We start from the raw sequence: 25,942 nt of genomic DNA on the forward strand, positions 1-25,942 counted from the left end.
AATTATGGATCAGGTGCTTAACTACAAGGCAAAAAAAGAACAATGTGGTCTGAAACCAGTCCGTGCGGTGCCTCTGTCTCTCGTCTTTTTTCGTGAGCTAAAAAACCTAAAGTTATTGATAGTTTCGTTTTCTGAAAATTTTCGATTTTTGCCAATCTTTAATAAAAAAATTGAGGAGCTAAATCAAAAATTCAGAACCAACAGTCACTAGATTTTATGTTTTTCTTTCAAATGCAACAAACCTCGTCAAATTCGGTGCAGTGGTTGCTGAGAAAAACGAATTCTCCTTGTACATGTATTTAGATAGGAGCACCCGAGCTAAACTAACTCGGGCTCTCGCCATCAGCAGAGCACTTCAGATGCTCCAAGATAATGCGACAGATTTTTGAACGCTTCTTTGCGCACTATGCTATCATGCGGTAATATGGAGGACTCGCACACACGGAAGGCTATAACAAATAAGATACAATGATAATAATAATAAAAAGAAATAAAGACAATGCGCGGGTTAGCAACGGCTGCAGCGCGCCGCAGCCGCCACCGCGGGGGTGGGTAATAGCATAGGGCCACCCTGCGGTCAATGAGAGCAACAGAGCGACGATGGGTCCCCAACGGAAATGTGCGCGACGCAACAGGCCAAGTGCCTCCTAGAGGAGGCACTGAACAGGTTACAGGAAAAATAGAGGAGGTCATGGAGGAGGCGCTGGCGCAGTTGAGGGGTCACGTGATGGGTTGACGCATGCACCCGCCCTCCTTGCAACCCGTTGCGCAATGAAAGCAGCGTCTAGAGAAGTAATAACGCGGATAAATGGGGGAAAGCGAAGAGAGCGAGGGTGGTAGGCACCAGACTGGCAGGCACGCCAAGTGTTCTCGAAGAGGTTTGCTGGGCAAATGGGTTTTGACGCCTAGCGACGAAGACGTAGTTTGTCGTATCCGTCGAATTCCATTGCCGAGAGGGTTTCGGAATTGTCCACTTAGCTGTCTCTTCAAGAGCTCCTGGGCATCGCATCAGTAATGGGTCAGTAAATGCCTCTCACCGCCTGTTATAGCTGTTCGAAGCCGTTTGTTGACATTCGCGATTGCTTTAAACCGCTCAACGCTACGCATGGTAAGAAATGAAGAATGGGAGGAAAATACAAGGTAACAAAGTACGGGCCCGAGGATTGTCACAGGCCACAGTATCCGTTTGGACTTTAAAGTTCGGTCTCGATGTCCGCTTTTTAATGTAAGCGAAAACGTAACTATGGGCCTGTTAATTTATTCAGCTGCGGGGTTTTATTTTAGTCTACATTACAGCGGTTGCTGTTATTCATTCAACAGTTCGGGCCACAAAACTACGTGATTTGCATGGACACCCTAGTTGGTTCGAGGGCCAGTGCATAGATTGAATATGTGAGCACCTCCAACAATCGCCAAGAGCCAACAATATAAGTAACGAAATCCAGTGCAAGCTTATCGCTTTGAACTCATTATCCCAGTAAGACAGTAAAGCAAGAGTGGATTGTTCTGGTTCAAACTAAATAGAGATTTTTATTTATTTATTTATTCTTATTATTTTTGCTAAAACAATTTTTTAGTATTATTGTTGTCATTAATGTCAAGCTGTATTTCTATTTTCGATGTACTGTGAGCAGTGTTGAAATTTTAAAACTAGGACTTACTAGGCACCAGGACTTAGGAACGAGTTTAATGAAAAACGAAGGCACGCGTCCGTTAATTAGATCAGGTGCACGCATTAGACTAAGAATGCATCGGACTGAAAACTGGCGTCGATCCTGGTTACCATAACAACAACGCCAGTCATAACGAAAATAGTAACAAATTGCTGCGAGAATCTAGTGGGCGCACTGTTTGGCGAGAACTGGCCCTTGCGCCACGGAAATCAAATAATCATCAACCAAGTGAGGCACAACTGCCATTCTTCTGCTCCAGCAATTAATATATATATATATATGATTAAGAGAACATGTGCAGAACATTTGTGCAGTAGTACTTGTAACGAGCGCCTATAACTGGCTGGTTCCTGGCTCAATATAAAGTTAAGTACGAGATATAAGATATTTTTTTATTACAAGCTAGCAAAAGCTAAGCTGCGCATCACAATAGACCTCTCCATATTTGCAAACAGCGTGACACTACAAGTGCGCCTCCCTTCTGCCGCAAACTCGAAGTGGGCGCTAGTTGGCAAAACACGTTCGAGCGACCTGTTCTCTCTGCGTATGAATGCTGCTTGTATATCATCTGCTGCGATCGTAATTCCGGCATATTGCTGTTTTTGAAGTCACGGCATCTACGAACAGTGCTTAGAAAGTATAACCGTCCCCGTTTTATTGGCACAACAATGTATCGCTGTTGCCGAGTATACGGTTCCCTTAAGTCACCCATACAAAAATGCTTCCTTACTTTCTGTAGAACTTTTATCAACTTCCTATCAACTTTAGTAACATCCTATGGACTTTTACTTTTTAGTAACGTTTGTCAAAAGAAAGTTCGTTACTTTTTTTTAACTTCTTAGAAACACCGTTCAATAGGAAGTTAATAAAAATAATTGTTTTTTCAGGTACATAACTAAAGTTACGCAACATGCATGAATATTGTTAAATAAGCTTATAATTATTAAGTGAACATGGCTGGTGCAAGACTGTCTTGTTTCATGCACAGGTGTAAATTTCCTTCATTTTCAATCAACTTTCTAGTAACACTGGTGATTATAAAGCTTTAAAATTGATTTACTGAAAAATGAACAAATAACATAATGTTAATTATAAATGAATATGCAAAAACTGGCTACTTCTTAACTTTTTTTTTCCATAATAACTGTTTTCATAATTTTTAATCAACTTCCTAGTAACAGATGATAGTAGAATGTTAATAGAAAAAAATTACTTTTAATACCGGACGCTAAGAAGAAATATGGTCTCACCAATTCAAGATGAGGGCACATACTCTCGGAAACATGACACCTAGCGTCGTAGGACGCTTGTGTACATGGGCGGCGATCATGAATTTGTGCTCGGTAGGTGTCAAACACGGAGTGGTGTCAAAGCATCCCGTAGGCCATTCTGCGGGACCGCGTCATCTACGGACGACTAGCGCCACCTGGCATCAAGGAGTCCATTTAATGCTGGCTTGTGAGAGTGGCCAGAAGGAGGCGCAGGAGCCATTCGGGAGGAACGCGTGGAACCGGTGCATATTAGAGTCACTGGAAAAAATTTCAGAGTACCGCAAAGGTCGGGATTTCACTGGCAACACTGAGCGGCCACCGCCATATACCTTCCAAGCCGACTGCGTCGCGGGATGGCCGCCGTGTTGGAAGAGCTTGACATTCGGTGACACATCGGGTTGAGTGTTTACTTAAGTACAAATACTTTCTGCCCGGAGATAATGGTTGCTAAGAACGAAAATAAAATTTTATTTTGTGCAAAGTAATGCAGCCGGTGGTTGTTTTGCACGCCGATCGCGTTTACTGCTGAAACTGTGCTACGATTGTGGACAGCACCTTAGCGCTGCTATCGGGAGCTTATGCGCGCGTTTTTTTTTTTTTTTTTTTTTTCCACTTCTGCGGAGCGAGCTACGAAGGAAACATTTCGTCACTTCGAGCCGGAATGAGGCAAGCTTGTGCTTTTGGGCGTGAACCTCGGGGTCTGCCGTCGGCTTCTATTAAATGTTTCCAAGCAGGACGAAACTAACACCTGACAGTGTCACAGGCACGTACGTTCATTGTATAATTTCACAAGCTAAATCGGATACATTTAATTTAGTTTGTAAACGACTACCGCGCGTTCTCGATTCTGCCGGGCGACTTCGTCCGCCGTATACGCACGACGCACTGCGACTGCCGTGTGCGCACCGGTGTTTGGGGGTGATCGTAAGACGATCTGTGCACAGCAGGCGTAAAAAACCAACTTCAATAACCATTTTGCGCACTAAATCTTGTGGAAGGCCAATATAAGCCATTTGCGTGATTACAGCAACGTATATGTACTTCTGTACACTGATAATGAGCGAGTGTTTGCTACATTGCGATTTATGAACGCGGCTGTCTAGCGCGTTTATGAGCGGCTACTCTTCTCAACTTATTTACGACTGTTTTCTTAGACTGCCAAGATTTGCTGCCTGTGTAAAAAAAAAAAAGCAGGAACGCCCGCTGGTGACGCAGCACTTTTTTTTTCTAAGTTATACAGGCGATGTATAAACTTGTTGTGCTTTTAGAGCGGTTTAGGTAACATATACATACTGACAGAGTGAAACTAATGCTACTGGGTGTTCTCTTGTTTTGTATTTCTTGTTATGCATCAAGCACAACATTATTTGGGTATGCACCGTAGCATTTCAACATAAAACATAATATGTATGCTGACTTCAGGTCCTCGGCTTACAAGCTCAAAATTTTAATCCTGTGTTGTGAATATCACGTGGCCATTGGTTTTAAGCTCGAAATGCGTATGTATAAATGAGCAAAGGATAAGTGGAAAAAAGGAAGTATCATGGGCCTCGTATTGGCCATGTTTTTATTGACTGCGATCGTCACGATCTGCGAAAAACAAGTGCCATATAGGTCGAGTGACTCCAGGCGAGAGCGCGCTCACGTGCGCGGAGAAATCATGCGAGTACCTGGTGCACGTGAGGACGTGGAATTCTCGCGCGACAAGTGTGCCTTCGCGTACCACGAGCACGGAATAACCGCGTGTGTTGAGCAACAAACGCGTACACGTGTACCCGCGTCAAGCGTGCAAGACGTGAACAATCCCTGCAATGAACTCCTTCGCTTAAATATCTTCTAAAACAGTGCCGAAAAGCACAAGCAAGGTGTACTTATACCTCGCAGCGTGTTTTTTGTAGGCTTGAAGTTCTCCCGGCCGATTCTGTGTAAACACGCAGAACGACGCTCTCGGTCATTTTTCCCGGTCGGAATCTAGAAAAAAGTCTTTCCAGACTCAGTTCGGTTGCTGCATTCGAAGGCGCGGCAGCTAGGCATGATTTCCTTGCAATCAAACGCGAGCGCGACAATCAGAACACAAAAAACGTAGGGAACCTGCGCTGCCTGCGCTCTAACTCAGCCGGCCCGCCCGGCGCTCGGAAGGTATATGGCTCCCCCAAGGTCACGTGGTACGGTTGGGCCAATAAACGCGTCGGCGGCGCGGGGAAAACGAATGCGGTACTCTGAAATTTTTTCCAGTGACTCTAGTGCATATGGCATCGCCAGGTTCCAGTTTTCCATTTGAATAAATAACCCTTTTTTTTTTTTTTAACTGAAGCGTGTCATCGTCAGAACACACAGCCGACATGGCGACGAGGACTCCAAAAACGAACCTGAGGCGGACGGGAAACTGAAGACGAAGCGAGAAGGCGAGGCTGTCCCCACCCAGGCGAGCCGCAGCGAGTGTAGCCAGCAACGACGACCAGCATGGAAAACGATCACCGTAAAGTGAAAACTCTACACTGGTCATGGACGAAACAGGCCCCGGCTCCAACGATCTGCAGCTTACGACGCCACAAGTTAACTTCGAAGGCAGTCCCTTTACAACTCGCTTGGCGACGCGGACGGACCACGACGAAAGCGGAACTATGCCGAACTCGAGCGAAACGATGGAGGTCGCGATGCTCAATACAACGCTACAGATGATGGCTCGACTTCTCGAAAGGCAATTGGGAACAGCATGCAGCACGTCGGACGACAGTGGTACCAGCGTTCCACTGCAAATAACGACAACACCGGACCTAACAGGAACTTTGCCGATGTACTCGGGAACCAAGTCGGACAATTTTGAACAGTGGAAAAACGCGGTGGAATCAATGCGCGATTGTCGTGCATAACCAGCGACGCTAAACGCAGGCATTTCACGATTTAAGGCTGTTTCACATGGTGCTACTGGAACGACGAAAATCGGTGCAGTCGCAGGGGTCGCAATGCGATTTCTAAGGCTGTTTCACATGGCGTGATTTTCAGTAGTGACACAGCGCATTCCGTCGCTCAGCGACCGCTGCGACGTCGTGGTCTCTCCGCGACTGCTTTACCCCTGCTGTCACTGAACCCAATCGCTTCAAGGAGGCCAGAGCAGCCTAAACCTGCCGCTGGGCAGATATCTTGCCATTCTAATAAAATATGTTCCACCGTTTCCCTAGCATAACCGCAGCAAGCAAATCTTCTTGCTTGTTGTACCTCGCTTTACCAGTACGCGTTCTAAGGTACCCTGGTCTCTCATCGAAAAGTAAAAAGCTTCCCTTTGAGTTAACATAAATTGTTTCTTTCCTGATTTCGTTTTTTTTTCTCTTAGGTAGTTACTCATAGCAGGTTTCTTTTCCATTGCCGCCACCCATGAAATTATCTCGACCTCTCTGACTTTGCGTTTGACCTTCTTTGTTGCCATGCTACTTAAGTATACCGGTCGCATACTTGCTGATACGCTTCCTAGTTCTTTTCTTCCACTGTGAGTAAAACTTTTTCCTGTACAAATATCGGAACACTCTAACAACCCATTTACTTTCTTCCATATTCCTCAGTCGTTCCTCAAAATCAATTTTACTCTCAGCTTCCCTCACTTCAAAACTTGTCCAGCCCATATCCCCTTGTACAGCTTCATTTGTAATCTTCCCGTGAGCGCCCAATACGAGGCGTCCCACTGACCTTTAGTTGCCATCGAGTCCTGATTGTACCCCTGACTTGAAGCAAACAATCTCACTTCCAAGTGTAAGTCTTGGAACTATTACACCTTTCCACATGCCCGGCAGCAGCTCAGACCTATTGTATCCCCATAGCGCTCTGTGCTTCATTATGGCCGCATTTCTCTCCCCCTTTCCTTTTACTGTTTTAGAGTGCAGCTCTTAGGTGCCCGTTCCTGCGGCGAACGTCGGCGTTGTGCCTCGGCGTAACCAAGTGAACAGCGAAGGATGAAAGCGAAAGCTGAGCGCAGCAGGGGATGAGGGACGCGAGGAGCGAAGCGGAGAGGAGGGTCCAGCGGAACCATAGGGTGTAAAGCGGAGGAGGAGGGTATCGCGGAACTGTGAGAAGAAAACCGTAGTGCGGTGATGATGGCAACAATATGGTGCCAGAGTAGCGCACGTCATACACATGGAATCAAAGCACTGCGTGAGCGGAGGTCTGTCTGCGGCGGCTGCTATGAATCGCGCCCACGCGTCACTACGCGCTGGCTCCCGTGACCTCCAGATTAGCAAGGCAGTCGCGCCACACTTCGCGCCGTTTGCAACGTGCCACATGAGTCTGCGCCAGCCAATATATCGTGAAATGAAAACACGTATAAAGGGTTCACTCAAATTTCGCATTAGGAAGTATCGTAATTGCTGGTGAATTTTTTTCCCCGTGTTTTCTTACTTATATATCTATTTTCTTCGTTTATTCATAAACCAATGTGTTAGTGTCCTTTCAACAGTGGTATCTCCTGGCTCTGTATTGCCACTGTCTGATCACTGTTTTCATTGAATACCATAAGACCTGATTTTGAACGTGAATTTCGATCCTAACCTCACTTTACTGTGCACATATATTAGCCAGACATTGTATATCCCTTTGCTTGTAAGCGAGCAACACAATGTCGTCAGCATAAAACAAACCTTGAGGCTGCTGCTCTACTATTGTTCCCACCTGTCTGCAACTCCCCTGTGTATAATAAAGTTATTACCACCACCATTCCACCTGTTCTTATGAAAGATTAAATGTGATATACCTTTCCTCTAGTGCCCTTTCCGTCCTTACCATGTACATAATAAACAGCAGTGGGGATGGATGCCGCCCCTGTCTCAGTCCCTTGTTGAGATTCACTTTCTCCTCACTCCTCATCCCTTCCCAATCAACGCAAACTGTATCTTCTAGGTAAATCTTCCTGAAAACCTGCGTACAGTCGTTGACTAAGCCTTGCCCTTACAGCGTATCCCACAATATGTTGTGGTGTACGTTGTCATACGCTCTGGTAAAGTCTAAAAAGCCACATATAGCGCTCCCTTTTCTTCTCTGGATATTTCAATACACTGAATAAGTACAAATCGGTTATCATCCAGACGCCTACCAATTCTGAAGCCATTCTCAAGTTCTCTCAATATAGCATTATTCTCTGGCCATGCTTGTTGTTTAATTTAATCGCCTGCATTGCTAACCTGTATATTTCTGGTGTAATGATTAACGGTCTATATGAGTAATACACCCTAGCTTTATACTTACGCGGATGCGCGGAGGCTAACGCCATCTGGCGGTGCTGCAAGGAGCCGAGCGGAGCACGCGGCGCACGCCGCTCTGTGATTGGTAGAAAAGCGGCGGGTGGCGCGCTGTTATGGGTACAAAATTTTTGCTCACGCTCAACGCACGGTCAACACTGGCGACGCTGTGCCTTCTGCGGGACGGGGCCCTTAAAGCTGTCGCTTTAAAACATTGGCCAACTGAAAGGCATGCATTGAAATTGAAGTGAAGCAGGTGACGCTTCAGCTCCGTTGAAGCACACGTCGCCGCAGGGTGCTCTGACTACATTATCTCCAAGCTGTATGTCCGTCGTCTGAAATGTCATCGCAATAAAGGAGATACACTTGTCAGCATTCAGAGGCGACAAGACGGCTGCAGCGCGTTCGGAACCAGCCATCGCAGGCGACTGACAACCGAGGGCGCGTTGTAGCCCACTGCCGCCCGCGCTGTTTCCGCAGTACGCTCATCATCATCATCATCATCATCATCATCATCATCATCATCATAACAAACCCACAGCGGCCGCCTATGCGCGTGGGAAACGACTTGCGACAATACCCTTCTGTCCCCGCCCTCACTCCCCTTTTAAATATTAGTCCTCCCACTTCCCACGAAAAAAATTCTATGCCACTGCCGGTGTCCTCTGGCTTGAATTCTTGAGTGCAGGTAGTGATATTCGATAATGTTCATTATCAAGTGGTACATCTGGCTCTACCTGCTGCTTTCCAGCTGCCGCTTATGACCTTGACAATGGGACGAAACCGTGGACTGTTGAAGACCTTATAGGTCTAGTGCGGGTCGTCATCCCGGACATCACTGAAGACGTGCTCAATTCTCTGCTGGGATACATCAAATCAGCGGGCGTCACCAGTGAAGCGGACATCGACAAGATAGAGGGTAGCAAGGTTTCGGCGATTGTTGGTGCCGAGAATGCGATCGCACTGCTGGACTACTTTAGGAAGGAAGGTAAGTGGGCAATGCGTGCTATAGCTGCAATATTTCTTCTTTTTTCTTCTCATGAACTCCGTAAATAAAAACTGAAGAGGTGGAGGAGGGGGAGGTCAACCTGGGCCACGGGGTTCACCGGTGGCGTTGAACTTGCCGTTCTCTTGCTCACGGTTCCCTGCGATTGCCCTATTAAAATGCACGGGAGACGCATAGAGCTTGTAATTGTAGAAATGCTTAAGTCATTTGCATGAAATTTGCTGCATTTATTACACAAAGCAGAATCCTAAATAGATTTGCAACCAAACCTGTAATCCATGGCCGGATCGTTATTGCAAAAATTCCCGAAACTCGGGCAAACTTCAATGTACTCTACCACGAAGTCTACAAGTCCATTCCTGCGCCTCAAAATCGGATCACAGTTCACTGAGCTGCATCCGATAAAGCATATCTGGAGCGGCTAAATGTGAAATACGGGTTTGCAGCTTGAATGAAATTATTACATTGTTTACGATAGTCAATTTTGTCAGCCATCTTGCGCGGCACTACGATTTTATTTAAATATAATATTGTATAAAATAAAAAGCACGAATGCCCAATTGAACTCCGCTCAGCGGTCCTTCGAGTTATGAACTCTTCACGGGCAAGCGATCGCGTTAAACGCCTGGCGTGTACTTATTTCGCCTTACCGAGGCACAGCTCGAACGCAGGTGAGAGTTGCGCCACAGAAATATTTCACCAAAAGGACCACCGCTTTCTCATTCCCACACGTAAGCAGTCTTAGGCGTCTCTGCCGAATTTTGGTGTTCTAGTGGTTGCTTGTTTTGTTCGTTTTACTACAGACAGCAGTTACGAGCTAGCAAACGGGCTGCTTTTATTAATTCGTTCATTGCAAGACAGGCAAAGAAGACAACCCTTAAAACGAGACAAAATAGAAACAATTAGTTTAAACTGATGAGGTAACCCTAATAACTCTTTTTTTGTTATTTTCCTGACAGCGGATTGTTTAGAGAAAGAAAAGATGACAGCCAATGTTTTAATCCCGCCGTAATCCCAGCGTCAATGCATGTGCGTGACGTCACGGACTTCAATGTAGTTTTGCAGATGCATTTAGCATTGCTGGCTTAAACATGCGTTGTTCAGTCCTTAAGTCTTTTAGAACACAATGTAGTCCGCTTATACAGATAAATAACTACGCCCTACCATACACTGTGAAAATCTAGAAAGTCACAGCGACCTGGTACGGCAATTTTATTGGCTTACAAATCCTATTCTCGGGGTAAGAGGTTTTTTTTTTCTATTGTATGGAGGGGCACATTACTAATACAAGTGAAATTATTTTTCTCTTTAGTTTCTCTTTAACAAAGCAGTTAGATGAACGACACCTGAAAACACAAAAAGATATAGTAACGCCGGTGCCACCATGGCAAAACGTTGTATAATGGCACGTTAGACAGCCGTCACGTAAGATGTTCCAGATGATATAAATACATCCTAATGCATTGAGGAGTGTGTGTGTCTTCGGAAGGAGGGGGGGGGGGAGCTTATTACTGCGGTTTGTTATTCATGGAGTTGAAAGAATGAAAGGGTGATTGGAATATGTATTTTCTTGCTTTCCTGTTACCAGCCTTGATCAGAAAGAACCCACCGTGCCATGCGGTCACGAGGTGAGAGATTTGCTCTTTACTAACCTTGTGCATGCAGGTAACGTGCATGCGAGCCATGGTGAATTTATGACCGAAAGTTTCGATCTAGAGTTTTATAGTGCTATATGTTTGGAAGACACGTTGAGAAGGCTTCGAATCAAGACCGCCTCTGCGGTGCCGAACGTACTTGAGAAACATGCTCTAAAACACCACTCTTGAAACGCAAGACCGGATGCATATCTCATTGTTGCAAGCGCAGTGACTGGTAAAACGAAACACCAGCTGGAAATAATTAACATAAAATTGTCAGCTGAGACATTTGCTTAATTTTGAAAAGCACTTCCGTGGAACGCCTGCTTGATTCTGAAAGCGCAGCCTCGTAGTTGTCAACACAGGTCTTAATGACAGCAAATAATTGAGAATGCACTGAGTAGCAACCATTAATTCGAGTTCTACGGCTCCTGTCAAATAAGCTTTTCGTTAAAGACGTGACCGTCCGATAAATTGTGATTACCTTGCCCATCACATGCCCTTCGCAAATACATTTCAGCTCACCTGTCCTCATGGAGGCTATAGACAAGCACATTTTGCTGGTTTTCTTGTACGAGGAAATAATAGGTTAACCGCGAGAAACCAGCTGTCAGGGGTGTGTTGAAATTCGAATAAAAACCGAATAGTCTCTTTGATTCGTATATTTTTAGAGTTCACTGTTGGAAGCACTCGAATATTTGTTTCATTCGAATAATGTAAAACGCAACATTTCGTGCAGTTCTCAGGAAGTCTGGTATAAGTTTACACTCGTCTGCATGATTCGGGTGCAGCAGAGCTGCCGTTGTTGCGCAGTTCTGCTATCCCGTTTCTGAACAAACACATTGAGGAGTTCGGATAACATTTTAGCGCCAGCAGACAAGAATATAAGGGCGACGTAGATAACACGATGCGCTAAGATTGACATAATATTCCAGGGAAAATTCAATGCCTGTTCATTTACTGCATTCCGAGTGTCACTCCGTAGGATACCTCTTCAGCAACCCTTCTGCTATAGAAAGGTCATCGGCAGCCCCGCTGCAGACAAACGTCCAGACTGAGGCTCATATAAGTTTTATGTTATCACATTTTTTGTGGCATTGCCTAGACAGAAATTGACAATGCTCCTTTTAAGCAGTTTTGAATGGGCGGAATTTTAAGGTAACGAGGGCTTACTTCGTACTAGGCTTATGCGTCCAATGTGTGTGTTGGTCTGACAACTCAAGCTGGATGTCTAGGAACTGAAGCGCTGGTAACCGTCAATGCCAGTTAATTAGGGGATCTGTAAAAGTCAAACTTTCACCCGAAAGACGAAGCATCGATTGCGATAGCAAATTAGTAGAGAGCTATACGAAGTAAAGAAATAATTTTACCTGCTGTATAAACTGGTAAACATTCGCTTACTAAATAAATTAACAAGCATGGTGTCACGCGCACAGGAAAACAAGCACATCTCACTCAATGAGCGCGGACACTCGCTGTTAACGCGCTGGCGTGAGGAAGAGCGGCAGCAGCAGCGAGTGAAAAGACTTTCGTGCTGCCTCTCGCTTAAACGCGAAGGGGTCAGAACACAGCGCACACGAAGCTATGAGCTGTCAACGCACCTAGACTCTGTACTTTTCGCACATACGTTTGCCTCCAAATACGAATAATTATGAGTATGAAACTGTGCAGGCTTTCGTGGCGATGCGTGCTGAGATATATGCCGAGACTGTATTACCGTATTTAACACTTTAATGTCGTCAAAACTCTCTAGTGGGTAGCCATAAAAGCAATGGCAGTATATGTAGTATGAACTTTATAATATTTCATCAAAAGCCACTCTTTAACCGCATTTTTACAATATAACATGTTTTACCTATGTCTTCAGTATACTAAAGAAAAACTACAGGCGGCACGCTTGCTGTGTAAGTGACGATTAAAGTATGGTTTTTGTGAAATATTGCAGAGGAATGTTGACTTTACCTAAAAAGCGAAAAAAAAAAACAGATGTATGTTGCTATTAGGGACATATGCATGTCGTACTTAGTTCACAATCTGGGTGAACCCATTGCTGTGAATTCATGCAAAATTCTTAAAGCTCACCAGTGTAATGCCTGTCGTTATAGAATATGGGCTAGTAATACACATATGTGTATTTGTGTTGGATTGTAAGGCGATATTCTGACAAATGTTCTCACTCACGCTTCATTGGTACTGTTGTGTGCTCTGTGTGTGCGATATGTGAAGTAAGCTGGTGCAGTAGATGTCGTGGCACAACAAACCTCCAACGGAAAACGGTATATTTTTTACCAAGAAGCAGGCCTCGCGAAATGTAAATGGCACTGCCGTGCCTCCACAAGGCGCCATTGCAGGACGTGTGATCTGCTATGGGAGCTTCGCTACCATGCGTACATGCACCTTGGTAGAATGCCCCCCCCCCCCCCCCCCCCGCCCGCCCTCTCAACCCCGTTGCGGTACACGTGGTAGAAGAGGGCGTGCTTTCTCCCTGGCTTCCTCCCTTGCGCTTGTGAGATCAAGCTACGGTCCTCGGCTCACCCTCGCACGCTTACTCATGCACCTACAGCACAGGGCGCGCGGCCACGGTGGTATAGAACTTTGACTTTATGAGGAACATCACAGCGACGCCGACACAGATGATGACGGCGGGAATACGCCCGAAGTTTCCATATAATTACTGTTTGAATAAATCTTTTCAAAGAATAATAACCGTAGAGTGTCCATCCAGATTAAAAAGAACTAAAACGCCATCGAATTTGTACGCTGTCTGCACTGTTTAGCTTTTTCTTTTTTCAGTTGCCGCTTGTATATTGTGTACTTGCTTTCTGTCTTACTTTTCTATTAACACACACTCCCTGTAGCAGCCCTGGTGCACAGCAATGAAAATAGATAAGATAAATCGAAGGCACTTCATTTTAATCCATTTCAGTCCCACGGCAGCCGCTGCTCAGCCGTCTGCCGTTGCCACCGTCGGAGGTGTGTCCCAAGACATGGTCCAAATGTGAGTAAAAGATCTGCCAAGCTTCGCGTACCTCGCGGCGCATAACACAATGCACAAAATGAGCGGCGCTACAGCGCGCAGAATACTCTCGCGAAGTTAGCTTCCCTATTTCTCCCTATATATGCGCATCACTTCTCAGCCTGTGTTGTTGCATGATAGCGCAAAGTGCAAGACGAGTGCGCGCTCCTTCGACGCCGAGAGCTCGAACTGTTACGTGCGCGACTCCTGACTACAGAGAAAGCGCACGTGCAAGATGGCAAAGGAGCATCACTTCGTGACAACACGCGTACGTCGCTTCATAGTTATGCTGTATGGCGTCCTAAGAAAGTTGATTGCGTAAAGCATATTGCCTTGTGTGGCGTACATGCGAACCGGCGCCCATGAAGCTGCTGCGCACCGTCGATTAGATGCGGGCCTCTGTTCTGACCTCAAAGCAATGAAGTGTGCGAGATTTCCGGTGCCGTGTTTTGCGTGGGCGGAGCCCTGTGGAGCGTAGAAAGTGTTGTTTCTCTGGATGAACTTGGATTACCTCAGGTTCTTTAACGTGCACCCAATGCATGGTGCGCGAACGTTTTTTCATACATCCACATTGAAATGGAATCGAACCCAAGACTCTGCGCTCAGCAGCGAAACACCACAGCGATTCAGCCACTGCGGAGGCTTAAGAAAAGTGCAGCTGATTTTGTTATGCGCTAAAGTGATTTTTGCAGCGGTTTACTTTTTTTTAGCTGGCGGGCTTTATGTTCCGATAACACATTAACTTGCGCAGGAGATGCTTGATCTAGTGCATCCAGTGCTTAATGGGCCCGTCACCAGGCCCCATAGCAAAAATTGATTATACGCTGGAAGTTCTTACGTGTCCTCTAGGAAGTGTTTTGCCGCAAACGTTTTTCAAATCGGCTGATTAATAGCCCATGTATAAATATTTCAGTGCCACGAACTCATGATTTCGCAAGGCGATCTCCACTGCGTAGCGAGACTCTCCGCTTGCTCCGTCTAGTCGTCGTCTTCTTCCACAGTTGGCTCCGATACCACGCAACATACAGAGAGAAAAAAGAAAGGACAGAGCTAATATATTATCACGGCTCACTTGAGACAAGAGCGGGGAGCGGCATTTAACAGATACAATTAGAAGAAGCTCTGAACAAGAGCAGTGCGGCTTTGCGCCCTCCGGTGTGCTTCTACAGGCAGGAACCGGGGGAATCCGGCTGTCTAAATATAAAAAGAGCATTGCGTTGGCCGTTGATCATGCTGACGCAATGTGATTTCTGCCCAGTGCTCTAAATGTCAACGTGAGGAAATGCAACAACGTACGGGTACACGGCAGGAGTGACTATGACTCCCTTGAGGTATGGCTAGAGCAGTGCGGTTTTGCACGGTCCGGTGTGCTTCAACTGGCTTCTTCGTCCCTAGCACCTCGCTTGCACACTCGAGATCGTCGTCTTCGTCACCAGCGTGGTTGGGCACAGGTAGCGTCTCGGCATTTGCCCCCCTCGAGAAGGATCATCGTTCCGATTCTCGGCAGGTAGCACCTGGTGTGCAGCCAACCAGAGAGTGTCCATGTCATTCATAAAAATAAGGTTTCATGCGCACCGCGTGCACAGTCTCAGGCAGGTCCTGATGGCGCCTCGAGCAGGATGGGCTGTCGGGAACGACTTCGTAGTTGACGTCGCTAAGGCGTCGTCGAATCTTGTATGGTCCGAAGTATCGGCGTAAAAATTTCTTCGCGAGGCCTCGGTGGCGTACTGGAGCCCAAACCCAAACTCCTTGGCCGGGCTGGTAGACGACGCATCGATAGTGTTGATTGTAACGTCAGGCATCACGGTCTTGCTGGCTAGTTGTGCGAACGCGCGCGAGCTGTCTTGCTACTTCGGCGCGCTCTGTAAAATCTGCAGCGTTAGTCCCGGAATCGCTGTAATCATGAGAAAGCATAACATCTAGCATTGTAGTCACTCGTCCACCGTGGAGGAGACTGAATGGCGTCATTCTTGTTGTTTCTTCCCGAGCCGTATTATAAGCAAACGTTACGTAGGGTAATATTTGGTCGCAGTTCTTGTGTTCCACATCGGCATACATGCACAGCATATCAGCGAGAGTCTTGTTGAGGCGCTCCGTAAGTTGAGTGCTTTGCGGCTGTCTTCCTTCTGTGTGCCGTGCCGCTAAGGGGGAGTACAGTTCGGAAACGTTCAGCCTTGAACGCGGTTCCCCTGTCTGTTACGATGACCGCTGGAGCACCGTGCCTCAGGACGATGTTTTCGATGAAGAACTGTGCGGCCTCGGCTGCTGTGCTGCTCGAAAGTGCCTTGGTTTCTACATATCGCGTGAGGTAATCTGTAGCAACTATGATCCCTTTATTTCTGGCAGCAGATACTGGGAATGGGCCCAAACAGGTCCATTCCAATTTGTGCAAACGGTGTTTCCGACACTGGAACGGGATGTAACAGTCCGGAAGGTTTCGTAGGTGGGACTTTTCGTCGCTGACAGTCAAGGCACGTTTGAACGTAGCGCTTCACGTGTGCTGCGAGCCGAGGCCAGTAGTACTCCTCTTTGATCCGTGTTCTTGTGCAGCCAAGGTGGCCTGAGGTAGCTTCATCGTGGCAGGCCTGCAAGCTTTCATTGCGGAGAGCTTTAGGGACGACTAGTCGATATCTCTTCCCTGTTAAAGAGAAGTTCCTCCTAAAAAGAACACTGTTGCGTATGCAGAACGATGACTGATCCCTTGAGAACAATCCGGGCTTGTTTGTGCTGCGGCCTTCTAAAAAATTAATTAGTGAAGCGAGCTCCTGGTCCTCTTGCTGTTGAGAGATTGTGGCCGCGTCAACAACTCTTAAAAAGCTTGCAGATTCCGCCTGACGACTCGATCGGCAATCTGGAAAGGCAGTTAGCGTCTAAGTGCTGCCTTCCCGATTTATAGACCACTGTCATGTCGTACTCTTGAATCCGTAGGCTCCAGCGTGCCAAGCGTGCAGATGGGATCTTTCATGTTGGTCAACCAACAGAGAGAATGGTGATCACTTATGACTTGAAATGGGCGGCCGTATATGTTAGGACGGAACTTGGTAAGTGCCCATACTACAGCCAAGCATTCCTTCTCTGTAGTGGAGTAGTTCGACTCGGCACGTGACAGTGTTCTACTCGCGTAAGCGATGACTCACTCAGCGCCGTCTTGCCGCTGAACAAGGACGGCGCCTAGACCCACGTTGCTGGAATCGGTGTGGATCATTGTCGGCGCAGCCACGTCAAAGTGGGCAAGAACAGGCGGAGTTTGTAGACGGTGCTGCAACTCGTTAAATTCCGCCTCCTGCTCGTCGGCCCACACAAACGTAACTTCTTCTCTGGTTAGGCAGGTGAGCGGTGAGGCGATGCGTGAAAAATCCGCAACAAATCGCCGGAAATAGGCACACAGGCCCAGGAAGCGTCTGACTGCCTTCTTGTCCGTAGGCCTTGAAAACTTTGCGACGGCTGCGATTTTCTCAGGATCAGGTCTGACAGCTGTGTGACTTACAATGTTCTCCAAAGACTGTAGTTCTTCATAGCCAAAGTGGCACTTTTCAGGTTTTAAGGCAAGCCCAGCGGATCGTATGGCTTGAAGAACTGACCATAACCGTCTGAGATGTTCACCAAATGTGGCAGAATAAACAATCACATCGTCTAGGTACACTAAGCAAGTATTCCACTTAAGGTCTGAGAGAACTGTATCCATTAGCCTTTGGAACGTGGCTGGGGCGGAGCACAAACCAGAAGGGAGAACTATGAATTCATAGAGCCCATCAGGCATAAAAAAGAACAGTCTTTTCGCGATACCGCTCATCGACCTCTATTTGTCAATATCCACTATTTAAGCCCATCGATGAGAAGTAACGTGCCTGCCGTAGCCTGTCGAGGAAATCGTCGATGCGTGGTAAGAGATACACATCTTTTTTCGTCACCCGATTGATCTTGCGATAACCGATACAAAACCCCAGGCTACCATCCTTCTCAACGAGTACCACGGGCGATGCCCAACGGCTTTTTGACGGCTGGAAGACGTCATCTTCTAGCAATTTCTTGACTTGCTGCTGTATTGCTTCACGCTCTTTCTTAGCCATGCGCTAGGGATGCTGTCGGATGGGTATTGTTTCCTCTTTAATGACGCGGTGTTTTGTCAGTGGTGTTTGACGCACTCGGGACGTTGTAGAGAAGCAGTCCTTAAAATGGTCAAGCATTTCCCTGAGCCTTTGTTTCGGTTTCGGCGCTAAACCTGTGTCAACGTCGACGACGGGTGCATGTGTCATCGTATCGGTGGTTGATTCCTCTTTTACAGCAAAGCAGTGTTGAACGTGGTCAATGTCGTCAAAGTATGCCACAGCGGTGCCTTTACTGATGTGCTGGTGTTCATTGGTAAAATTTGTCAGTAGTACCTCTGTTCGACCACCGATTAGGCTGGCAATACCCTGAGCGATGGTAACGCCTTGATTGAACAGAAGTGCAATTAATTGTTCGGCGACACCGTCCTCGTTAAACTGTTCTCCGCAATTGACGGATACAAAACTGCATGATAGTGGTGATATGCAGACGTAACGATGTACGTTGGCGCTCTTCGTCGTGGCTCGTATCCGTACTAGCTGACAAGGTTATCTCGCCGTCCCGAGATAACCTTGATAACCGAGATACGGTGGAACCAACGTACGCGGAAATACTAAATCATCACCGAGGCAAAAGGATAATATATCCACCACCCCAGCCATCTTTAACACAACACGAAGCAGTCGGCTGGCGAAGGCTGCAGACAGGAACATTCTCCAATTTACACATCCTACATAAAATGTTTCCCAGTCAATACACGGGCACATGCCCATGGTGTGGGGCCATCCCAACACTAGATCACATCACATGGGAGTGCAGAAATAACTTCTCTTTCCACAAAGAAAAAGAACCCAGTGCGGAACAGTGGGAGGGCCTGCTCACCAGCGGCGTGCTCACAATCCAAAAAGGATTGGTGCAACACGCTCTCAAAGTGGCCAGGCTCAGCGGTGCTCTGGAATAGGGGCGCGGACCACTCAAGACAACGGAGACGTCGGTAAAACATGAAGACCTCTGTTAGCCGCTGAAAGCTGTAAATAGAGCATTAAAGCTTTTCCTTCCTTCCTTCCTTCGCCGTCCCGTGTGTTAACCACGGCGCCGTACCCCCCCAAGAAGTCCATTCCAATGATGAGTGATCTGCAGCACTATTTTAAAATCATAAAAGCTGTTTTTCCTATCAGGAGTCGTGCAGTACATATTCCTGTAGGTGTCATTATCCGGCCCCCGGTATTTCTAATATAAGGGCCCGTCCACTGCATTTTGGCTTTCTTAAGCCGCTCTGCCAACTGCTCACTCATTCTCGAAAAGTCTGCGCCAGTATCAACTAAAGTTGTCCCGTCGTGCCCATCAATCGTTAAGAGTAGGTCGGCACTCACAAATTCGTCGGCGTTCCGTTTCTCCGGGTTGCTATGCTCGTTTCTCAGCAGTAATGGGGGATTTTCGGCGGTTCGACGACTTGCAACCCCTACTCCCCCCCCCGGAGGTCGCCGATTTCAGTTTCCCCGCCGTGGGCTTGGAGAGCGGCCTCGTACCACGTGGTGGTGGTGGTGAAAAACTTTTATTGCTCTCAGAAGAGAAGCACATGGAGGTACGCATATGGGCCGCTCCTTAAGGGCCCGGCCCTTAAAATACTAGGTGGAATCCCTAGTACAGGACCCCAGTGGCGACGGCCGCTGCCCGGACGCGCTCGACCAAGGCCCTTTGGGCCTGCAGATCATAGCAGCCGAGCAGGGTCGCCTCCCAGTCCTCCCGAGTGGGGTTGGGGTGAGGGGCAATAACTGGGTTAGATGGGCAGGCCTACACCATGTGGTAGATGTCCGAAGACTTCTCCGCACAGTGCGGACAACTGCCTGCGAAAGAACGATCAAAATGTTTGAGTGCTACCGGGCACAGCAGAGTGTCCGTATAGAGACGGAGTAGAAGCCGCTCCTCCGTCTTAGATAGCCCTTTACTCGGGCGAGGGTAAAAGATATGGCCAGATTGATAATGCAGGAGAATGTGTTTAAAAGAATACGCGGGATTGAATTCAAGATCCGGATCTAGGGGGTCGAGAAAGGAAGCCCGGAGAGAGAGCGCGCGGGTGGCGGCATCGGCAGCCTCATTCCCCTCGAGACCCATATGAGCAGGAGCCCATACTATGTTCCGGTGAGCGGGGTCTCCGGTGTTGGTGCAACTTTGAAGTAGTCGGTATAGGCTAAGTATGGAGCCCAGCCTTGCTCGACGTTCCGACAGGCCCCTCGCGAGTCGGAGATAATTGGTTTTGGAATCAGAGTGGGTAGCAGCCAGTGAAATGGCGACCTCCTCCGCATGAGTTATGTCGCGGGCGCGAAATGTAAGCCCGTTAACTGTTTTGGACTGGTGGACGACTGCGGCCGTGTACCATCCCCCAGGATGGCGGCCAGAGGCGTCGACGTAATAAGTGCCGGGTTTCGACCCATAACGGCGGCCCAGGGCTTCGCCCGCGCCTGGCGCCGACCATTATGCTCCTCACGTGTCATGTTGTCAGGAAGAGGGCGTACGTGGAGGGCGCATCTCCACTCGAAAGGGAGTCGTACTAGCTCTTCGATAAGGGTGGTGTGTTGGATGTGTAGTCGGGCAAGGAGGCGACGACCCGACAGTGTCTTAGAGAGGCGTGTGTATTGGTTAATTAGGTGAGCCTCTCGGAGCTCCCGGAACGTGTTCACCATGCCTAGACCCAGGAGGCGCTGGTTGGAGGTGTTCAAGGGGAGATCGAGGGCTCTCTTAATAATTTTGCGGAGGGTGACTTCGAGTGCATCCTCGTCTTGTTTCCGAAGGTGGAGGTAAGGAGTCGAATACAAGATTCGACTGGTCACGAATGCATGCGGCAGCCGCAAGGCGTCTTTGCACCGCAACCCCCCGCGTTTGTTGGAAACTCAGCGGACCATGCGGCCCACCTGGTCCCCCACCTTACGGAGCTTGGCCAGGGTAGTGTTCGACCGTCAATGTTGATCACTGAAAAGCCCCAGTACACGGACTTCTGTGTGTTCATGAGTTGGTCCTGCCTCCAAAAAGAGCTCAATTTTGCTGTACACTTTGGTGAGGGGCGTATGCGTACAAATCCCGTACCACGTCGGCGACACTGCGACGGTTCGGCGAAGAATAACGTAACGGAGACGGCGAGCGCGACAGTAGATTAGCTGAGCTGCCTTGTTCCAAAGTGACACTCTCGTCGAAGCGTGGATGTCTCTCTGGAAACTGTCGTGGGGTGGCAGGTGACATTTCCTGGATGCCACACTGGCGATGAGAGCAAAAACGATACATGTACCTTAGTTCGCCACAGTGAAAACACAATGGTCGGCGATCAGCAGTGCACCATACGTCGGTCCTGCGAAGTTGAGGTCGCCTGAAATGCTCCCCCTGTATCCAGGCAGCCATAGATGGCTGCTAGTGGTACTGTTGTACTGGCACGGTAGAAATAGGGCGACGGACAGCGTCTGCGTAGCTGTATGAGCGTGGCTCAAAGCGTGACTCGGGGCGTGGTTCAGGGAGTGGCTCAGGAAATGGAAATGCTCGCCAGATCTCTTGGCGGTCAACTTCAGCGATCGAAGCAACAGCGAACTCCTTCGGTGTCGCAGTTTGCTTCGCAATTTCCTCGCGCACAATGTCTCTTATCAATTGACGCAGCCAGGTCTCGCCTGTCACTGTCAGTACTGCGGCTCCTGCAGGCGCATCGTTAGTGAGGCGTTCGTATCGCCCGAAACGCTGGGGGAGCGCCCGCTCGATTGCTGTGGCTTCCGTAATGAATTCTTCCAGTGTTGTAGGCGGGTTACGCACGAGACCAGTGAATGCCGCGGCGCTACCTAGGCCCAGCCACGCTGACGACAAAGACGACGACCTTGAGTGTGCAAGCGAGGTGCTAGAGAGGAAGAAGCCTGAACTGAGCGCTTGTTCTAATTGTTTTGATTAAATACCGCTCTCCACTTTTGTCTGAAGTGAGCCGTGGCACTGGTGGACGTGCTGGGTATCGCATCGTCGCCTAATGATAGGGACGACTCCTGCGAGTAGCCCTGCATCTAGCCCTTCAAGACATCATCCACGCGTCGAGACACATGTGCACCGCGCAAGCCACCACCTGCAAGGTCTGTGCCCGGAATTAGGTCTCTTGCGAGGAACTTCGTCAGCGACTCCACCGACTCAGGAAATAGCACTTGCAAATCCAACACAGGTGAATGTTCAAAGCAATCTAGTCCCGACAAGCTTCCACGGTGACACGTATGCAGACGCCGAAGACAGGCTGGAGCAGTATGAACGCTTAGCTAAGGTCGATCAGCGGCGTCCGCACCAGAAGCTTTACAATGTGTACTTCGCTCTTGAATGTAGCGCAAGGACATGGTTCCAAAACCGCGAGGCACATTTGACAATGTGGGACGAATCTTGCCGTCGGCTACTTGATGCCTTCAGAAGCACTGATCGCCGAGATAATGCACAACGCCTTCTCGAGTTGCGCATTCAGAAACCCAACGAAAGTGTTTCCATGTTTGCCGAGGACATGTCTCGTTTGTTTCGCCGCGCGGGTTCCAACATGCCTGATTCGAAGAAGCTGAGCCATCTCATGCGCGGCATTTATAGATTTATTTCAGGCACTTGAACCCACGACCTTCGGTGGCAGTCGAACCCTCGAGCTTATGTGGAAGTCGAGCCCACGCCCTTTGATGTTAAGGCGAAGTTAATTAAGGCACAGTTAATTTACGTAGAGGTAATTAAGGAGAATGGCAATAATTTAATGAATATCTCTTGAGCGCGCAGGCTTATGCCTTCACCCTCTTTGGCGTATGCTAAAATGACTGTCAATTTTTTCTAAATAGTAGGGAATACTAGGCGATGTGGCGATCGACATCGCAAGCGGGGTATTGAGGAAGAGAAGAAGAGGACGACGTTAGCCGGAGGAATGTAGCAATAAACGGGTTCTACCGGCAGTACCCTAGTTGAATCTTTACATTGGCGCAGTCGAAAACAGGAGCCTGTGGGGACGAAGATCAACGTCGCGTTCAACGAAGAACGAATCACCATGGAAGGCTACAAAGCAAGTGACGAACATGCCGTGCCACTGGAACATGTCACCACACCTGATGTTCTATGGAGCGTTCCAAGTGCCTCCGGATTTACGGCTGACGACACCGTCACTAAAGGTACCGTTCCTAACTCCAATGAACAAGACGAGTCTGAAACTTGTTTTAAAGGACCCATCTTAACTGATGAAACTCAGTTAGCTGTAACGCCGCCGCACAGTGATATAACTGTCTTTAACGCACTGTTTGACCTTCAGAAATGCCAGATGAAGCAACAGCATCAGCTGGTAGATCTTCTTGTTATGCTGTCAGGATCTGGAAACAAGAGAGAACAGCCGTTCTTATAACCAGACATATATGATGGCAATTCGTCCGGTGTATATACCTGGCTTCATTTTTATGTGTATGCTTGCCCACGAATCGATGGTTGGGTGACGCGGATCACATACAGAACATGCGGACATTTTTGTGTGGCAACGCACGGAAATGGTACGATATTTGGTTAAGTTCACAGTTGAATGAACCGTGGAATGAGCGGAAGGAGGCTTTTTATCGAGCATTGAAAAAGAATACCGAGGAACTTTGGAATAACGCCATATTCTACAGACAGTAAGCAATAAACATCAGACAGTATGAGTTGGAAAAGTGGCATTTTATTTGTACTGCCGAGCCGAAGCTTCCAGAATCGTCAATTATCGTCATCATCATACACGGTTTGACAAGAGAGCACCAGAAATAAGTTCTAGCTAGGCCGCCAAGCACAATGGACCAACTGTTTCAGTCACTGGCGTACGTTATGACGACAGATATTAATGTGCCATCAAAAGAGTCATGAGTCATAACTCTAGACCTAGTGACAAATCCACGCAAGGCTCGGTCCTTCATAATCAGCCATACCTACAAAAGTCCAGGCACCACAGAATCTCGCCAATATGCTGAAGAAACGGTGTTCCTGGTTAAGTCAGGTGTTCTGACAATGCCGATGCTTGTAAATAACCGAAACATGTCAGCATTGATTGACACTGGTGCTTCCGTGAACCTAATTAATGAAACTATAGTGGAATTATCCAGCATCATATCCGGAAAGCCAATTCGTGTGTGTAGCTACGATGGGTCATCTCGGTATTACCATAAGTGAACAGAAGCTCTTGAGTTTGAAGGTCAGAAGTTCAAGATGGAAGCGCTCGTCGTGTCAGCGGTGAACTTCGCCTTTCTTTTACCACTGCCTGACATGAAGAATATGAAGATCAACATACTATGGAATGACGAGGTGACTAGTGAAATACCTGAGCAAAATATGTGTTTGACGGAAAAACCCGACGAACGAAAGCCATCATGCGCAGAAGACGTGCCGCTGAAGTTCCCCGAGTTAATCTGCATTGGGCCACATCCCGAAGCCACAACCACGACTGAGGTGCCGTTCTTGTTGCGCGACAGCACAGTCGTCAGAAAGAAGCTGTATAGTCTTAGCCATGAAAAGAAAGTATGGCTAAGACAAAAACTTCTAGGCATGTTAGAAGCAGGGATCATTAGGCCATCCACATCCTGTTTTACTTGCCCTATTACCATTGTACCAAAGGAAGATTGATCATTCCGACTGTGCACTGATTACCGAATGATAAACAAGCAGACCGATCTTTTTCCATACAGATGCCTAGGATAGATGACATCATTGACGAGATTGGAAGATGCGCATAGTTTTCACTTATAGAATTATGCAAGGGGCACTGGCAAGTACCACTGAAAGAAGAGACAAGAAGTTTACGGCATTTGTCACACCATTCGACATCTACGAGTATAATCGGTTACCATTTGACTGGAAGAATTCTGGGTCGTGGTTCCAGAAAATGAACGAAACGCTGAGAAAATTCATTAGACAATTTTGCAGTGCATATGTGGATGATACCATTATCTACTCCAGGACAAGGGGAAACCACGAGTAACATTTGTGTGACGTACCTGAGGCACTAAGCACCGCACGACCTAAAGTTAACATGAAGAAAAGTGAGTTTTTTTTTTTACAATAAGGTGGTTTTCCTCGGAAGGGTGTTTAACGGTGAACCGAAAAGCACCAAGGAAGAGAGTGTTCAACGCATCAAGAAAATGGTGAAATCGTATGATGTTCATTCGCTCCGAGTGTTTTTGGGACTGGCGGACCATTTCCGTGCATTCAGAAGAGCCTATGCCAGAAAAACGAAATGCCTCACCGCACTGACCCAAAAGGGCGTACCATTTATGTGGTCAGAAGAGGGTAAGAATGGCTACACTTAGCTTATCCGCATAATTTCATAGGACCCTTTATTAATGCTCCCCAACTTCAAGCTGCCCTTTGAGCTCTACATTGACGCATCGTATTATGGAGTAGGCGCCATACTCTATACTAGCGTGATGCTACAAAGCACCAAGGAAAGGTGCCGAAGGTGGTAGGTTACTACTCTTCCACTTTGACTAAGACAGAAGAAAATTACGCAACTACGGAGACGGAAGCACTGGCGGTGGTGTTAGCCTTGCGATACTTCAGAAGCTACCTGGAAGGCAACCACTTCAAGCTGTGTACACACAACCAGGCGTTGACGTACCAGTTAGAGCTATCGCAGCCGAAGGGCAGACTTACTCGATGGGTCAGCGAAGTGCAACAATTCAGGTTTGACGTCATACATCGCCCGGGACAGAAACATCAAGATGCCGATGCTCTATCTCGACTCCACGAGCCGCATGAAACACCAACTAGAAACATAAACCTGTTGCAGCTTTGGGAAGGCACGCAGGAAATGGAAGTAAAGAATGGAAAAATTTACGTCCCGGATACCAATGTGCCAACAGTCCTGAAGCTTCACCCCACTAGTCCAGAGTCAGGAGGACGTGACGGATTCTGGAAGACGTACCATAATATAGCCCAGCGTTTCACTTGAAAAACATGAAAGAAGACATCACAAATTATGTGAAAAATTGTCGTCACTGTCAGCTTCTTAAAGCCAAGTACAAGCTAGAGGCAACAGGATGGTCTTGCCATAGCATTGCGATATCCCCTTCGAAGTTG

General features: G+C 47.7%; 1 protein-coding gene across 2 annotated transcripts in view; it reads left to right on the plus strand.

Moving 5' to 3' along the window:
* The first annotated feature begins 859 nt into the window (after positions 1-859).
* The window catches only part of LOC140218364 (uncharacterized), a 41,350-nt gene continuing 16,267 nt past the window's right edge, over positions 860-25,942 (plus strand). For both annotated transcript variants that reach the window (XM_072288090.1, XM_072288091.1), the window contains exons 1-4: positions 860-1,018; positions 8,921-9,157; positions 10,764-10,803; positions 13,739-13,810. In XM_072288090.1, the coding sequence (XP_072144191.1) occupies positions 1,015-1,018; positions 8,921-9,157; positions 10,764-10,803; positions 13,739-13,810 (353 nt within the window). In that variant the 5' untranslated portion in view covers positions 860-1,014. The remainder of the gene's footprint in view (positions 1,019-8,920; positions 9,158-10,763; positions 10,804-13,738; positions 13,811-25,942) is intronic.

This window comes from Dermacentor andersoni, chromosome 5, assembly GCF_023375885.2.
Source record: "Dermacentor andersoni chromosome 5, qqDerAnde1_hic_scaffold, whole genome shotgun sequence".
NCBI classification, from domain to species: Eukaryota; Metazoa; Arthropoda; class Arachnida; order Ixodida; family Ixodidae; genus Dermacentor; species Dermacentor andersoni.